The sequence below is a fragment of the Triturus cristatus genome, chromosome 2_2, assembly GCF_964204655.1.
Source record: "Triturus cristatus chromosome 2_2, aTriCri1.1, whole genome shotgun sequence".
In the NCBI taxonomy this organism is placed as follows: Eukaryota; Metazoa; Chordata; class Amphibia; order Caudata; family Salamandridae; genus Triturus; species Triturus cristatus.
In genome coordinates, this window is record NC_140582.1 from 549,196,756 (window position 1) to 549,215,608 (window position 18,853).

Below are 18,853 nucleotides of genomic sequence, written 5' to 3' on the forward strand. Positions count from 1 at the left end.
GTCGTGATTTCCTGTGATTTTGCTGTCAGCACAATGGTCTTGTGATTCAATTTCCTGTGATGTCATCAGTATGCTTATTAGGCATTTTAACACCCGGAAATCCTTCCTCTTTTTAGTCACAAAATGTTGATATAAAGAAGGTCTCTTCAATGTGATTTTCTTTACTGTACAAACTGAACTACTTGCATTTTGTTTTTTTATAAACACAGTTTTAAAAGCAACTGATATTTAGTATCATTGCTGAGGGAAAAAAGGACACCATGGTCCACTTGAGGTTTCACCTCTTGAAGGCTATAGCACCATTCGACACTCATGACTGGCATTAATAGCACATTACACACTGATCATCATCTGCATATAGTGTGTACATGTGCGTGTGTGTGAGAGTGAGAAATAGAGAGAGAGGCCCCATTCAGGATCCATAGGGCAGATAGGGACTACTAGGCCCCAACTGTGGTGGTTGAGGTTGTTTGCCACTGGTGTCCTGTTGTCTACCTTACTATGGCTATGTGACTTGGACTGCACTTTCCACATTTGACTCTCAGGGTAGCAAAGGTAAGCAGTAAAAAGCTTCTCAGAGAAGTGGTGTGGGGGGGAAATAACTCAGAACTCAATAATTAACCAACAGACACAATAAAGAAATTATCCAGCCCAGTCCTACTCAATTGAGTAAAAGAAAATACTTAAATCCCAGTGTTGCTCAAAACGACACAGTGCTACTAGTGGAATGCAATACAAGATTAAAATCCTCTTTGAGTCTTGGAGCTGCACCCTGCTCCACAAACCCATGCTAATGGAGTTCACAAGCATTTGTGATCTCTGGCATCTAATCGGGTACATAGTGCTAGCCAGACCCAAATGCAGCCACTCTTATCACCCCCAGGTGCAGGAGTGGCTACAGTTTATTTTGCCTTTCCTTTAGTGCCATATTAGCTTGTAGACTATCATAGTTCGTACTTGAGGCTTTTGCTCATGTCTCAGTCGCTCAATCGCACATATTTCCATCCATGTGGTTACCTACATTCAGAAGCTGGAGTCCCGGCGGGTATGGGGCAGGTGTGTGCAGTAGTTCTGCTACAGAAGCAGCAGATTACTTCAGAATATTGGAACCAAACATATTGTGTGGACAGAATATCATGTAAAACATAACGAGGGCCAAAATATTAAGAAGGTAAGTGCAAAAAGGTAAGATTAGATTTACGATTCTTAACTCTGCACGCTACCTACCACTAGACTGGTGTTGACTGATGCCAGATGCTAGCAGTAGGCGTGGTTCACTCACAGCAGAGGACACAGCAGCAGCATGACTGAGCAGTGGCAGGAGCTCCGGCTATCCATCGGGAGCAGCAGCAATCCATCAGGAGTAGGAGGGGCTTGAGACGGCTTGAGGCAGCTGATTGATTTTGAGCCTGTCCGTTTCCTATGTTTGATATTATCCTACCCCCCTACCTACCGCTCCCCCAGCTCTCATCTCCTGGCCATCAAAAGCAGCGGTCAGCGCACCGGTCAGCCAACTGCCTTGGTCTGCTGCAAGGCACCTCAAGGGACTGCCATAAGCTGGAGAGGAGTGGAGAAGAGAAGCGGAGTGCCAGTGGAGAAGCCGGCGAAAGCTGAAGTGGGAGCTAAGGGTCTCAAGTCCGCCCCACACTGGAGCAGGCGAGTGGCAGTCTAGTTCCTTCAAGCTTCTGCTCCTGAGCACCCTGCCCCAACACTTGTGCACTTTCTATTTGCTATTACTCACAAATGAATGCTATTCAGAACGCTTTGCCACCATCCAACATCTGAAACAAGGGTCAACTCGCTGCTGCTTTTGTACCCTTTATGTTTGCTCTGGCAGCCAAAATGAATGCTATGCGAATGCTATGACCTTCTTCTCGATGTATTCTTGGGTCAATCTTAGGCAGTCATGTACTCTGCATTTTCCATATCTATTCAGGTCTAGATTTGAATGCTATGCTGAGGCAACCCATAACAACACTGATACAGCTTTACGCTGCTTCTGACTGCTACATCTTTGGAAGCACTCTTTTAATGTCACCTTAGTTACCAAGAATACTACACGGAGTAGGCTTAGCCTAATTGCATGCTTGCATTTATCTCCTTTTCTTGCTTTGTTCCTAAGCATCCTACTAATACCTATTGATTTTGATACTTTGATGCAAAGTTTTACTGATCAAAAGTAATTGTTTGTCACGAAACACCTAAAAATATTTACTTCCTTTCCTTTGCTGCTAAGCTCTTAGCTAATATTGACAGCCTGCCTTGCACTCTAGTTCATCAAGGCTTTTAACTAACCCCCACAGAAGCTTCACTGATGACCACAATGTGCGTACAACCATTTCCTGCTGAATACTCTTGATCTGTTTGTTTTGACTTGTACCAACGAGATGCACTTTATTCTCTTTGAATGAATGAATGACCCCTATTTGTAGAGTGCATAGCTACTCCTTCCAGAGTGTCAAAGCGCTGGCAATTAACAAGTGCATACCTTACGCGGCTTAGGTTTTTAAATAGCCAAGTCTTCAGCTGTTTTTTAACCCCTTCGCTGCTGCGGACATTCCGCTGCAGCGCTGGGGGGGGCAGGGGGGCAGCGCGGCGGGCCTGTGCTCATGACGGAGCCGCTCCGTCATGAGCCACAGTTGAGCTGTGCTCATGACGGAACGGTTCCGTCATGACTCCGCCCATTTGCGTTGTCGCCCCGCACAGGCGGGGAAACAGCGCCGCGCAGGCGGAGCGGCCGCCGGCAGGATTGTCATGACGGAACCGTTCCGTCATGAGCACACGACAACCGTGGCTCATGACGGAACGGTTCCGTCATGAGCAGGGAAGGGGTTAAAGTGGGAGAGCACTGTTAAAGATCTTTAGGCCCTAACCAATGACTTTGGGGGCTCGGTGGCACATTTTAATGTCCCTAAAATGTATTCTTAAGCCCTGTTTTAAAACTGTTTAAATTTGTATTTATGAAATATATTTTTTGTAAAGGTTTCAACTAACTGTACAATAAACTATTACATTACATTACAACTCCACATCTACTTACCTTGAAGACATACATATCATCAAGGTACATATATGTGTAGGTATATAGTAAAGCTGTACCTACCTATAGAAAATTCCCTTCACAATATTTTTGTCTTCTATGTTCTCGACACAATATTTTGTCCCACAATATTTGTGGTTCGCATTTTCTGTGTAAACACCAGAAGCGTCTTTGCAGCTGTTGGCACCACGCGGTACTGGGGATAGGGAGACTTAAATGATCTCATTCTGGCGACCTCCTACGGCTGCATCCTGTCTCCAACATTGCAGCCTCTCTAGGTCAGGGACTGGATGCGTGATGGTTCAGTAGGAGTGGTTTCCGGGCCGAATTGCTGATGGTCTTGGCAGTTACGGCCTCTGGACTAATCTGGGTGTTTCCTTTGTGGTATGGGACTATTTGGACTGAGACAATGGTGGCAGCACCAGCCTTTCAGCATGGTGGACTGCGGATTTTGCTCAGTGGGTGCCTTTTGTAGATACGATTCTCAATGACATTCATTTAAGGAGCCCGGGTGCACACACCACACATGGGTCGGATCACTGCTTGACAGTTGGTCACCCTTCCTAGCTATTACGTCTCCAGGATCATATTTGGCTTCTCTCCTGAGACGTTCTTTCCTCTTGCAGAGCCAGCAGACTTCCTTCTTTCAGTAGGCAGATACCTCTAGGAGATTGACTGTCAGGCAGACACCAGCCCTGGTCACACAGTGGCCCTTTGAATAATTGACAGGGCACTTCCTTTCTTGTTCATGAAGAATTTGGAACTCAAAAGAAGTGTGGTGTTTTGAATCCCACTTTTATAAACATCTAGATAGGTGATGTGGACCCATGGTCTATATTTTCAGCAACAGTTTGGGTTGGTTCTCTATAATTATATAATATTCAGGGTACTCTCCAGATACAGCCTATATGCAAAGTGATGGTTTTCATGCAGGTAGCAGTAGGGCTGGCTCCAGGCTGTAGTATCCAAATATGGGCACAATGAAGTGAGAGATCTCTGCACCTGACTGTCATTCCTGAAGCAGAAATAAGAGACCAACAGAAGGGCGGGCCCGGCCTAGAAACCTTCTCAATGCATCCGCCACCCATAACCTCTACCATCTACCAAATAGCAGAACTAGGGAGACTCTCATGGAAATTTTAAAGGGAGGCATGTCTCCATTCTTTTTACTTTAGTGTCTGGAATACAGGCTATCACTTCCACTTTTTGACAGAAGCTGTCCTACTCATCCACTTGTGCCATGCTAAACCAGATGCATCCGAAAAGGATCCAACTGGCATCAGCACTGAGTCCTACTACCATACATGAGCTATACATGTATTCACACGTACTTGATATAAACTGGATGTCAGAGCCAGGTTCTGGGTTTCACATCACAACAGAACTTTACATGAGTGAAGTCAGTAGACTGCACTCACACTGCCATAGGAAAAAGGTCTTTGTCACATTATCAATTTAAAAATACAGTACTCTGCCACCCCCACTTAATGGGATACATACAGGGCATAAATAGTAGTCTACAATGGCATTTTTCTGGCTGGACGGGAACTACTACAGATGTGACTTTGTTACTGCAAGTCCACCTCTACTTTCCTCACTTTATAAACACACCACTCACTGGAGTAACAAACCTTGAGGGGGCCTCCCTGCAAGGCACCTGGGGGGACCCCTCCAGGCTCAATCAGAAGCCATGCAGCCAGAGTGCTGTGCTGAGGGGGCCCTCTGGAGCTTGGAGCCCCCTGCACTGCGGGGGCTGCGGGGGCATGTGTTACGCCCCTGACGCCACTGAGTATCTTACGGGAACCATATACGCTTCTCCCCCAAAAATATTTTTAGGAAAATCTTTTTCTCATACAAAACATTCTTCGTCTTGATTTGTCCATCAGTGGATTGAAGCATTGAAAATGTCACTCCAGACGAAACACATGTTGGCTGTGCCTTTATTTATGAAGTTGTCTACTTGCACTAAACGTCTTCTTACGTACCAGCCATATCTCTTTAACATGAAGTCTCCAACTTTTTTCATTACCTGTGAAAGTGTCTCCTCTTAGGAGCCTTTAATTGTGTACAAAAATGTCAGTTACGCATTTTGCTTTGCCTCTCTAGACGAAATCTTCAATTTATACAAACATTTCATTGCATCTTGTCAAACATATTTTGTATAATCCTGCACACGTCGCTTTAATCCTATATATCTTCCTGTGCCTTTATTCTTGAAATCACTTTGTTCTGTTTGTAATAAAAAAACTCAACCTATACCATAAGTAGTTGGTTGATTAACTTTTCTGGTGTGTTCTGATATTGTGTTGAGTGTACTTTCCCATCACTCCCTGCAGGGTATACCCAAGGTAGAAAGGATATGGTTCAATGAAGCACCCATTTACTACATTTTCCACATGACTGTATAAGTGTGTATCTTCATTCTAGCTGCTTCAATAATTATCAGATGTGGGGTTATCTTTATCCACTGCTAGCGGTTGTACAGCCCATGAATAGCAGTTCACGGCCTGCTATTAGGGCATCCTTAGTGTGTCCTTCCAGATTACCGGAGAGATCCTGGACCTTGTATTTTCAGGGACAGGCCTATACCTCTGGTGCACATTTGATCAATGTGATACCAGGGCCATAAATAAAATCCAGGATATCAGTTTCACTTGCAGCTGGGCTCTTAGTACAGTGGTACACGCCTGTTTACTATGTAGGGCACATTCCTGTCCCAACATAGAGAGAGAGAGAGAGTGAGAGAGTGAGTGAGTGAGTGAGTGAGTGAGTGAGTGAGTGAGTGAGTGAGTGAGTGAGTGAGTGAGTGTGCATGCGTGTGTGTGTGTGTGTGTGTGTGTGTGTGTGTGTGTGTGTGTGTGTGTGTGTGTCACAATATATAGGTGGCGTATACTAATACCAAAAGGCAAATCTGCTTTCCAATGTTACATTGTTTTCTGTTCAGACTTGTCACACAAGGGTCCAAGGCAATACTAGAAGGCCATAACATTATAGCAAAGCGTGTTTTAAAAAAGAAAGACAACAGTGGCTGTTGGTGGCATACAAAGATGGTGAGGCACACAGTCAAGCTCACACACACACACATACAGTCAGAGTCAGAAACACAGCCACACAAACAGACACAATCAAAATATATCACGAGTCAGGAAGACACCACATTAAGAAATAAAAAATAAAAGTTTCACTCACCTTAGGCTGCAGCCTGTCCTCCTGTTCTCCAGTCAGTGGCTCCGCCTTCTTCGAGTGTGTGGTGATGTCCCATGAGTGAAGCGTCTTGATTGGCTGGAGCAGGTTGCCTCAGAGCTCCCAAAGGCACTGGAGGCCTGTGCCTTCTCCGCAACCCAGCTGTCTAAGACAGCTGGAGTGGAGAGTTTGAATTGCACATGTCGGGCTGGCCGTAGCAAGCCAGCCGGCCAAACCAACGTGAGCACTTCAAATTGAAGGAGGCGCTCCTCATTGCTGCCAATCAGCAGCAATAAAGAACTGGCCCGCCCTCATTATCCGTTCGGCAGACAGCTGGAAATAAAAATGGAATACAATCATTTTATTACCATTTTATTTTTTGAGCTTTCTGTGCAACACTGTTGGGGGGGGCGACCCCCACACTGTTGCACAAAAAGCTGAACAAAATAAAATGGTAATAAAATGATTGTATTACAATTTTCTCGGCACGTATAGAGTAACCACCACTGAACATGCACCTCTTCCTAACTTCTAATTTTCACAAAAGTATTTGGGCGTTTTCTAAATGTTTAGGCAACTCATTCCTTTGGCCTGTCATGTGGTACTACAATCCAAGTTGCATGATATTTTGGTATTCCAATTTATCAGTAAAAACAGTTTGAGAAAAAAAGACATTTTGTTTTGATAATATCTTATTTGGGAAAGGTGGTAACCTCAGATGAAGATAAGTAGATGTGCCTGCCTGCTGAAAAATATTCTACACACTCCACTTCAATCCACTTTTTTATTGCAGTATCTAGAAAAGGACACTTGTTATCATTAAGAGCAATGTTCTGCTGCTAAATGAGCAGCAAAGCAACAAATCACTTCATTTCAAACTAGTCAAAAGGGTGATTTATAACATTGTAGCACCCTGGGTTTCCTACTCAAAAGCAGAGTTGTTGCGGCCAAACTAGTGAAGGCAAACCAAAAACCATAAAAGCATGCGACTGCTTAAGGTAGAGATTTTCCTGTAGTTTTAGTAACAAAGTGGTAAAAGTAAAATATGTATCTGCTTAATATACCTTTCTTCGTGTAATAGAGTTATTCAAGTACTGTGCTCACTGAAGTTATTGTCTTCCTGAGGCCGCGAGATTCAATTCCATGGCTTTCGGTCCATGTGCCTTACACAGTAATATGCATTCTCTACATTATTTTCAGGATCAAGATATAATGGATATTTAAAAGAACAGATTCCATTTTGCTTCGTTTTTCAAAATAATCATAGAGTGCTTATATTCTCCTCATAAATAAACAATTTTACATGTTATGTACATTCCTTTGAGACAGTTCTCCAGGTTGGTCAGCCAGCCATCCACAGAGAGAAAGGGATGAGGATGCTGGGGAGAGTCGTAGAAGGTCCTAGGCCCAGGCACATCATGGAGGCCAATCCCAGCAACACTGAAGCGAGAATACTGCGCTGGTCCCGGATGATCATCTTCACCGTCTCACAAAACTGAAAGAGCAATAAGACATGAGAATCCTGAGTAAATCGAGGCAAATTACAAAAATGTGATAGACAGAGTCTGAGACAATTCTGAACGGATTATCTGTAAATTATTCATTATTTTATTTATAATTTAAAACTGTAATACGGTACCAACAAAACAAACACAGAGCAATAAACAACCATCGAGAAAAAATTGAGATATCAGCCCACCAACTAGTACAAATTAAATAAATTATAGTAAAAGTGAGCTCACTTCATGTTGAATATCTCACAAGGAACTGATTTAAGGAACTAGACTTCCTTGTCTCGATTTCTAGATTTTTCGTGTTAATTCTGAAACGTGTTACCATGGTGAAATAATTAATTAAAGCTTAGGGCGTTGATTACATATTGTGTGCATTACTTCTAGTCAGCCCCTGGTTAGCAAAATTACTACTTACACAACAGTACATTACACATAACGGATGGCACCTCCAAATACACATAATACATCCAAACCATAGAGTTGGCAACAGCCTCTTCAACAGCACACTCAAATTAGACCATACACACTCTTAGCCTTACAAACATTCCAGATACCATACAATTCGAGGTATTGGGTATGCTGCACAACTCCAAGCCATCTAATTCGGTAAGCATTTGCCACCACAAAAGTTTATGTCAGTCGAGTTATACTACACCTCCCACTTCATCAACCATACATCAAAAGCAGACTAAAGCTTCATGCTATATATATGTTACTTAACATCTTCACTTGCTTTATTATTAAGTCTTATCATCGGGATGTTTAGACTGCATAGACAATTGACCCTCACTAGTTTACGTGCAAGGTAATGAGTATGTTCTTATTTTTTACTGCTTCCTGTAGCTACTTGATCGAAGCCTACTAACACTTCCCCTGACTCACTCTCACACTTACCTGAGTTCTGGTTTATTACACCACCTGTTGATTAGCAAACTACGGGCATCTACAGTCGTACTTAATAATCTCACCATTAGACGTCTTACATTGTGCACGGTGGTTCTATTATGTGTACAGATTGGTAAAACAGATTGGTAATATAATTTATCAAAAATATTTTTTTTTATTTATTTTGGGAATATCTTTTGTATATTTATGAATACTTATTGTATCTGCTCTGATGTAGCTCCATGCCCATGGTATCATCTTTAAGCCTTGAAAAGGCCCCAGGCCTGCATGCTGCTTTGGGGCGAAACACATGTTGGCTGTTAACGCATTAATTGAAGAACATAGATTAAACCTTTTACTTAACATGAACTGGTTTCCCTCTATCTTCTTTACTTCCTTCAAACAATTATGAATGCAATTATCCTTGTTTAAAAGTACATAGTTCTGTTTGTGGAACACTAATGTTGTTATTTGAAATATGTATGAATTACCAGAAACTATTAGATGTGTGATGTTATATCCCCTAAAACTTTGACAAATTGCCTACAATATATGGTGAGGGGAAGGGGTCCTGCCCTCAAAGGAGTTACACACACACATACTTATAAGAGCTACTTGGAAAAGGCATTGTTTGGGTATTAGGTACTAAAGACCCCTATCACATTTGTTTTCAAGCTGTAGTTAGCAGTGAATTTGATACCTACATGATAGACATATCATTCATGCTGAAGAAGTTAAATGCACCATGTCCAAATACATGGAGAATAGCATGAAAGCCACATAATGGGCAATGATGTTTTGAAACTTCAGAACCACCTAAAGCCGGGTAATGGACAGCCATACTAAATCAAACAGAACTGAGCAAACAACAATGTCCTTTGGCTCACACATTCATTCACATACTGCTCCACATATATCCATGTAAGAGTCTAGTTTGCAACTTCCAATGTAATCCATCACAAAGCAATCCATGTTCTGCCCCAACCTTGTGGCTAGTATTTACTTACTGCACTACAAACCAGTATAAAACACATCCAAACAGACCACTTTGACTTTGGTTAACACAACCAAACAAACGACCTAGACTCCAGACAGTAAGAATCCCAGGTGCATAAAAGAACATCCAGATCCTGATAGCTCTTTGGGACATACAAATAGTGGGAATGTGATGTACAAATGCACTTAATATATCTTTTCAAGTGAAACTTTGCATATCAATACCTTCTTTCTGACTTTTGGCTATTTTTTCTTTCTGGGTTCACCATATTATTGAAATAGAAGATATTTTATCTTTAGTAAAGGATAATGCTGCAAGAAGCCATTTTAATAGAGAATGTGAAATAACAGAGCTAACAGAAGAAGTCAGACTTATTAATCTCTGTTTCGCAATCTTGATGATAAAGCAATATTGTTGGATTTTTATTTATTTACTTATTTAAGAGTTTTACATAGCACTGGCAAGACCCGAGGGTATCAGAGTGCTTTACATTGGTACATAATCATACCACAATAGCAAGTATAATCAGGACAGCTGAGTAGAATCAGATCAGGTTGGTGGTTGAGCATGAGGGAGCACAAGTAACAAGGAAGGGGTGCACGGAGAGCGGGGTGGAGAACCTGTCACAATGGGCAATTGATGATCCACTTATTGAGATGCCAGTTAAGGAGGAGGTCCTTTAGCTATCTCTTGAGGCACAGAAAGTAGGGGTTAATTCTGATATGTACTGGTATAGAGTTCCAGAGTTTAGGGGCAGTACTGGTATGGAGTTCCAGAGTTTAGGGGCATTGCTCGAGAAATCTGTGCCAGTGTTTTTTGTTTCTGGGCTTTGAGCAGAATGAGGAGTAGGGTGTTTGAGCTTCTTAGGTTTCTCGTGTGACCTGCCTTTTTGAGTTTTGCGGCAAGGTAAATGGGTTTCCCAGTGTGAAGGGCTTTGTGAGTAAGGCAAGCAGTGCTGAAGCTGCAGAGAGCTTCAATCAGGAGTCAATTCAGTTCTTTCAGGGCAGGGGAGATGTGGCCATATTTTTCAATTCCTGTGACCGTTCTAGCTGCTGCATTGAGAGTGGTTCTAAAGTTGCAAGGTAGTATTTAGCAAAGCCTGTGAGGCTGGCATTCCTGTAGTCCAATCTAGACAGCAAGAGCGCTTGCGTGGCAGATTTGAGATCGTTCGGTGATAGCTAGGGTTTGATTTTATTCAGAAGTTTCAGGTTGTACAAGTCACTCTTCGCACTATTCTTTATGTGATCTTTCATGATCAGTTTGGGGTACAGTGTGATTCCTAGAGATTTGACGGAGTCAGCTAGGGTTAGATTGCAGTTGAGAGCGTCTATGGAGTTTAACCATTCTTGAATCTGAGGGGACTTTGAAATGAGGAAAAGTTCTGTCTTATCTTGGTTGGGTTTTAGGTGGTTGCGAGATAGCCAGTGTTGGACTTCTTTGAGGGTGTCCTTTAGCCGGTGTATGTTGTCAAATGAAGAAGTTTCCCTGTATAGCTGGGTGTCACTGCTTATAGATGGAAGAGGATGTTTGCTTGGTTGAGGATGACAGTGAGGGGCTCCATGTAGATATTGAACAGTGTGGGCAAGAGGACAAAGCATTGATGGACGCCCCGGTTTATTGCTGTTTTATCAGAATTCTGATTGCTTATTTTTATTAGTTGAAAGTGGTTTGTAGAAAGGATTAGCGTAGTACTACTCCGTCCACACCTATCCTTTTTTGGAGGGAATTCAGGAGGAGCCTGTGGTCATCCATGTCGGCGGCCGCCGATAGGTATAGAAGTATAAGCAGGCAGCTGAGTCCAGGGATTTGTGTAGGTTATCAACTATATTCCAAAATAGCTGTTTCTGTGCTGCATCTCTTTTTGAAGCCTGATTGGTGAGGGTCCAGGAGATTTTTGTTTTGATGTGTTGGTTAAGTTGCGAGAGAACACATTTCTCTAGGGTTTTAGCTAGTAAGGGAAGATTGGAAACAGGTCTGAATTTATTGAGGTCTTAAGGGTCTGCTTCTGTTTTTTTAATTAGTGGCATAACTTGACTGAGTTTGAGACAGTCAGGCATCACTACAGTCAGGGAGTTGTTTATAATCTTTGTCCAGAGGGGGGTTAGTGCATGATTGAGTTTGTATGCCAGGGAGGCCAGGAGGGGGTCTCCTAGGTGGGAGGAAGTTTTGGACATGGCAAACAGAATAGATATGTCTGCCTTCAAGAGTAGGTTGAATACCTTCCAGTTTCTGGGAGTTGTGCGGTTCCCATGGATTCTATTTAATCCATTGTTGTCCTGTGGGGTGATAGTTGCTAGGATGGCTGTGTAGAGATATGGGGGGTTGTTATCTTCATTTCTGAGAGGTGGGTTCCCCTGGGACGACTGGTTGTGATTGTCAAGGGAGAGATCGATCTTCGTGATTTTATCACTGAAGAATTTGGCAAATTTGTCACACCGTTCTTTGGATATCTAAGTTTTCTTTTAGTTGGTTTGCAGGTTTGTTGATTGATGATGTTGAAGAGCTCTTTGGGGTGGTGTTTGACCTTATCTACAATGTTACAGAAGAAGGAGGTGTTTTCATACATGATGTGTTTTTTTTATATTTCCTGCGTTCCCTCCTGAGGTGGGCAAGGTGGGCTGTGGTAGGATTAGTTCACCAGAGTCTTTCAGCCACTCTGAACTGTTCTCTTTCCAAGTTGAGTTTTTTGTTGAACCAGGATTTCAATGGAGTGTTTCTAACTTTTTTTAGTATCCGAGGGGCTAGTTGGTCCAGGATAGAGGTTATCGTTTAGTTGTGGTGAGTGGTGAGTTCAGTTGTTGAGAGGTTCTCAGAAGAGGGAGGTAGAAGCGACAACATTCTTTCTTCAAGATCTGATAGAGGAACTGGCCTTACGTTTTTCATCTATTGGAAAGTTTTTTGCGTGAATGTGGTTTGAGGAAACACTTTGTTGAGGTGAAACAGAATGAAGTGGTGGTCCGACCAGTCGGCGAGGAGGATGTTGTCAATAGTTAGTGTTTCCTCTTGAGCTACAATAGCGTATAGGGTTGAGCCTTTGTTTGACCTTTACAATGCTGCGAGAGGTTCTTACTGATTAAGAGCTTGTTTGAGAATTGGATTAGAGTATTGCTTTCATAGTTCTAGTGATGGTTGAGGTCCCCTAAGATGATGTTATTGGCTTGTGAAAGTGAGCAGTGTGTTATCAGATCTATTAGGTGTTCACTGATGAACACCTAATAGATCTTAAGTGTACGCTACCTGGCGGGTGGTAAAGTAGGTGATAGTTCATTGTAATGTTGTTTTTCATCCTTATGGTGGTGCTGAGACATTCAATTGTGTGTAGGTGAAGGTGTCTTTTTATCCCATGTTGATGTTGTTCTTGTTGTATAATGGTAATGCCTCCACAGTGGCGATTCTTCCTGTCTTTCTTGATGATTGGGAACCCCGATGGGCCTAGCATGTCCATGATTGGGTATGAGGATTCATTTAGCCATGTTTCAGTGATAATACTGATATCAATATCGTGGTTCAGGATTGTTTCTGCTAGTTCTGTTGCAGGCTTGGTTGCAGATCTGCTGTTTATGAGCATGCATTTGGTCTCCCTGCAGTTCTTAAGATATTGAGGGGAGGAATCCAAGAGGATATTGATGAGATGTGCTGGTTGTCTAGTTGTTCCTGATAGTGAGAGGTTTCTCCGTATTCCCACAATAACCTGGATCTAAAAGGAGGGTTTGGTTCTATTAGATGACGTGTTGTAGGATTTGGATAGCTCCATCGCCTTGCTCAGAGTCATTGTGGTGCTCATTCTTTTAGGCCACTGAACTTTGTTGTTGAGAGGCTTTGTTGTCCAGCAGTGTGGCTATGTCTTGGCTCGACTTAGGAGTTGTCTGATGTTGCATGTATGAGGTGTGGGGGTGATGAGCAGGATTCGGACATACATTTAGGCTTCTTGTGAGATTGTTGAGTTGGTTTTCCATGCGCATTAGTCTCTCATTTAGCTTGGACATCGGCATTTGATTTAATGAGGAGGGAGTGCAGTTTTTTCGTTTCATATTGTACGGGGTAGGGTTGTCCAGAGTCATAGAATGATAGTTGGTGGGAGTGAGATTTGAGATGTCAGAGGGGGTTTAATCACTTAGTACATTGTTGTTAATGATGGAACTCGTGTATAAGTACAGTAGGCCCCTTTAAAATTGAGTCATCTGCGTCTTGGAGCACACAGAAGGTGGATAGTAGGAGTTGGGAGCATGAACAGCTCGGTTGACACCCTGAGAGGTCCTGGAGGTCTGGGTGGGAGTAGAGGGTATGGGTTAAATGCGGAGGGGATGGTCGGAGCATTTGTGGGGAAGGGGGTTGTGATTAGTGGTGGTATTATGAGCTGAGCTGGTGTTCTGACCTGGGCTGGTAAGTGTTTTGGTAGGTGAGTAGATTCGGTTTTGAGGGCAAGGGGTAGTGGTGTGGACCCGTGGGCTGCCAGGTATACCGGGTTTGGTACCAACTGGGGTGAGAGAAAGGTGAGTTGTGAGGGAGGGAGTAGATTTTGGGATGTAACCCGTTGGTGCTTCACTGAGGCAGGGGAGCGTGGTGAGGGAGGAAGTGGAGATTGTGGAGTGACTCAGGTTTGTTTTGTTTTGTTTATTGTCCTGTGGGGGAGAGTGGCTAGGGGGGTAAAAGATATGCGATAGTGATAAGCTGTTTTTAGTGTAGGGAATATGGATTCAAAAGTGAGTAGGTTGGCATCAAAGGCTTGTATCATGATTGTTCGGTTTCTGAAGATGGTTGTGGTGGCATTACCTTTGAATGTGGGTGAGTCAGAGATTGTTAGTTTGCAGCTGTACGGGATGTTAGTGGTTTTTATGTGAAGGTATTTTGTTAGGATTGTGTTCCATTTTGCAGGATGGGTGGTGTAAAAGATGAGATATGTTTTCATTATTCCTTTTGATGCATTGTAATAAATATCAGATATGAGGAAATCAGGGTATTGTTTAATCAGTTTGCATTTGAGATTTGTAACCGCTGTGGAGGTTAGGCTGGGTGGGAGAGAGATGGAGAAGAAGTTTGGACCATGAGGTTTCAAGAGAGGGGGTAGTGCAGGGCTGGAGGGTGCTGTGGGAGCCTGAATCCTAATTCCTAAATACTCAGTGCAGCTTGTATGGGGGAAGTAACGCTATTGGTCTAGGTCACTTGCATCAGTATCTGGGTGCTTAAAAGGGAGGTCTGCTGACAGAAAGGGTGTTCTTGTCCTCTTTCTTAGTGTTGGCTCAGGCAGCATTAGGCGGGATAAAGAGTAGGCTGTAGGCCCTTAACAGAGATGGTCGTCCCCTTCACAGTAAATGTAGACTTCTTTCTTTGTTCCTGATCATAGATTAACTGTCGTCAGAGAGAGTGATCATGTCCTCTTTCTCAGAGTTTGCCTAGGTAGCATCAGGCAGTATAAAAAGTAGGCTGGATGCCCTTAACAAAGATAGCCAATGCCCTCACAGTGAATGCGGTCTTCTTTCTTTGTTATTGATCATAGATCTACTGTTCGATGGGGTATTCCTGTCTTTGTTTTAAAAGTGTGCTAATTTTTTTATTTGTATTTTATTTTTTGAGTTTTCTACAGCGGTGGCTCGACCCAAAGGTAACAGAGTGCTTTATATGGTTAGAGGTTAAGTTTGCACAAGTACATGGTGAGAGGTAAAAAGGCATCGCATTAAATCGTATACAAAAAAAAGCTAAGGCTGCATGAGGCAGCATAGAGAATGGCTGTATGCCCTCAACAAAGATGGCCACCGCCATCCCAATCAATGTAGTCCTATTTTTATGTTAATACTTGTAGATGCTGGTGACCCCGGTAGATATTGTACCGGATTGAAGCCCCTTCCCAATTGGGGTGCTGGCGATGGCCAAGCGAGGAGGCAGGGACCACAATGGTGTATTTACCACATGGCTCACCGCCCTTCAGAATCCAGCCCCCTGGTCACCAGTGCCACTCACTCTCAGCCTCTAAGCTCCACAGGAGCTCTACTTCATCACAGCAGCTGTGTCCCATAAATCCACATGGTAAACAATCTCCTCCCGCTGCCCCGCACATCGCTGCACTCATCATCTGCCCTCCCAAAGAGTTGCCAATATCGCTGTGAAACATGACCTGGATTGCCAGAGAGCCTCGCCTGCTGCAGTGGAACAGATCATGATCCTCAATCAACAGAGAGCTGGGCCAGTGGCTGAGGCAGCGGGCACCTCACACAAACATAGAGAAGGGATGTGGGGCGACCCTCGTCATGAAAGGCAGCAGTTTCTTGGATTGGTGCAGAATGTAGGAGCGCCCCCGAACTACGATTGCTCCAGTGCCTGGGGTAGGGATCAAGTCAGTAGGGGGCGGAGGCATGGGCCCGACTATGTGAGATGGTTAACAACCCTAGTAATAGTAAAAACTTTCACCAACCCTAAAGCATGTGACACTGACGAAGCTCCTACCCAAGCCTTATGCGATAACTTAGCTAACCATTTTACCCAGAAAATTGAACTAATTTATAATAAAATTATTGCAGGTGGCGGCATCCTGAAAGACACTTTGCCAGACCCTCCAATGACTCCATCGAATGTCCAGATATTGGATAATTTTCCTGATCTCATGCCTGAAGATGTAGAGTTACTACCAAAAATTGTTAAGTCTGGCTCTCCCTTAGATATTATTCCCCCTAAGATCACTTCTCGGCTCTCCAATCAACTTGCTACCCCCATTTGCTCAATTCTCAATTGCTCCTTGAAAGAAGGCCATCTCCCTTTTGAATGGAAGTCGGCGCAAATAGTTCCAATTAAAAAAAATCCCAAAGCGCCCGTGGAGGACTTATCCAACTATTGTCCTATTTCACTGCTTCCTCTTCTGAGCAAGCTTCTAGAAAAGCATATCAATATACATCTGTCCGAATTTGTCGAAGCCTCGAACTGCCTTGATTCATCTCAGTCGGGCTTTCGACCCAGACATAGTACAGAATTGGCTTTGGTTGCAGTTACTGATAACATCAGAATGTTATTGGACAACGGTCAAGCAGTACTTCTTGTGCTGCTTGACTTATCTGCAGCCTTTGACATTATTTCACTTCAGATTCTGCTTAGGAGACTTAGGGAAATCGCCCTCCAAGGGAATACTCTAAAATGGATGATGAGTTTCCTGTCAGATAGAACTCAGACCATTAATTTGGGCTCTTTTCGCTCTGAGACCTCAAGACTGACTAAGGGAGTGCCTCAGGGCTCTTGCTTAAGCCCTACTCTATTCAATATCTACGTTACTCCCTTAGCTGGATTATTGAGGAATTTAGGATTCATCCAAATCTCCTATGCTGATGATACTCAGCTCCTACTTTCCTTTGATAAAAACAATCCCAATGCTCAGTCCACCTTTTCTGAGGGTATGTCGGCTATCGTTGGCTAGATGAGGGACAACTTCCTCCAGCTTACTGCGGGGAAATCAGAGATCTTGCTCTTCGGAGAGGCAGCGGTGAGGTGGTCCCCAGGATGGTGGCCAGAGGAACTGGGCTCCGTGCCAACTCCCAAACTAGTGGCAAAAAATCTGGGAGTCCATCTGGATCACAAACTAACATTCAAAGAGAATGTCACAACTACTGTTGGGGCATGCTTCCACGTATTAAGCCCTCCGAAGAAATATTCCCGTTCCTACCTCCAACTACTCGGAAAACTCTGATCCAAGTACTTGTGCTAAGCTGCCTGGACTACTGCAATGCCCTGCTGATCTCAGCTAACAAAGCTTCCTTAAATAGATTGCAAGTAGTCCAGAATACTGCAGCTCGCCTGGTTTCCAACGCTCCCCCCCCCCGACCGGCCTCTCTCCCCCCCTTGCCACATCTACATTGGCTTCCGGATCAGATTTAAAACCTGCTGCATGGTCTACAAAGCCGGCCTCATCCTAGCTATCTTTCAGAGAAATTCACCAAATATATACCACCTACATCTCTCAGATCTGGGTCTAAATCTTTACTTCTCATCCCGCGTTACAAAAAATCCTGCTTGGGTGGTAAACCTTTCTCCTATCTAGCCCCCTACTATTGTAACCAACTCCCCATCCATTTCTGCCATTGCCCAGATTATCTGAAGTTTAGAAGGCTGCTCAAAACCTCTCTGTTCTGATTTGTGTGTTCTCTTGGTTGGCTGCAGCAATCCATTGCGCGGAGATACTCCTCTGGGATAATTCGGGCGCTTTATAAATCAAAAAATAAATAAATAAAACCAGGTTTATTCCTATTGAATTCCCACAATTTTCTGAATGTGGTTAACCACCAAGCAAGACTACTTTACAGGGATCTAGACAATTTGTTGATATTAAAAATGGCATGCCTCCTTTGAACACAGAAACTTATGTTTATACGTAATGGGGCATATTCTCAAGGACTTATCGCCGAGTTATCGGCACTTTATCGCAGCCAAAGTCGCGATAAATTAATCGCTCCATTCACAAACTGGTGCAAACACCCGATATCACCAGATTTCTGGCGATAGCATCCTCAAAAAATATCGCCGCAACTATCGCTAATGAGATGCAGAGTAGGCGTTTCCAAGCAAAAATCCTCGACATCACCACTCCGCAACATTCTCAACGACTAGCCAGATCAGCGATAAGATCCCAAAACAGGCGATAAGGCGCGTTAGCAGCAGGAAATTATCACCTGCTCTGACCTGGTGCAAAGCCAGATGACAACCTGCAGCATAAAGGGAGCCCAGCCCAGAGCCACACCTGAAGAACAACAGATGCCATGGAGCTACTCATCATGCAGCTCGGTGCCCCAACAGGGCCACAACACCCACCGCCACCCCCCCGGACTCCCACCGCCCCCCCCAGACCACCACAGAGGCAGCGCAGACAAAGACAGCGGACCTTCAGGAAACGCACCAGCCTCACAGACTTAACACCAGAGTATGTCATTGCCCACTACAGGCTCAAAAGGATAACCATCCTCCGCATCCTGAACAGCATTGCCCACAGGCTGATGGTACCAACACAGCAGACAACCCACATCACTCCGCAGACAAAGCTGCTGGCTGTGCTGCACCTGTTGGCCTCTGGGACATTCCAACCAACAACTGCCAGAGTCGGAGGAGTCTCACAGCCATCCCTAACCAAGTTCCTCAAACCTGTACTGGGTGCCATCATCAGCTTGTAACCCCAGTACCTATACTTCTCCTACACTGCGCAGGAACAGCTGGAGACCAAGCAAGGCTTCTACGCCATAGCTGGATCTCCGCACATGTTGG

The 18,853-nt window shown here is 43.8% G+C and overlaps 1 protein-coding gene across 2 annotated transcripts in view; it reads right to left on the bottom strand.

The window, feature by feature from the left end:
- Positions 1 to 6,995: 6,995 nt before the first annotated feature.
- The window catches only part of LOC146862497 (lecithin retinol acyltransferase-like), a 110,510-nt gene continuing 98,652 nt past the window's right edge, over positions 6,996 to 18,853 (bottom strand). Inside the window, exon 2 of one of the 2 annotated variants that reach the window (XM_085641702.1) lies at positions 6,996 to 7,718. In XM_085641702.1, coding sequence (XP_085497828.1) covers positions 7,566 to 7,718 — 153 coding nt within the window. In that variant the 3' untranslated portion in view covers positions 6,996 to 7,565. The remainder of the gene's footprint in view (positions 7,719 to 18,853) is intronic. The other variant, XM_085641703.1, reaches the window with a different exon arrangement.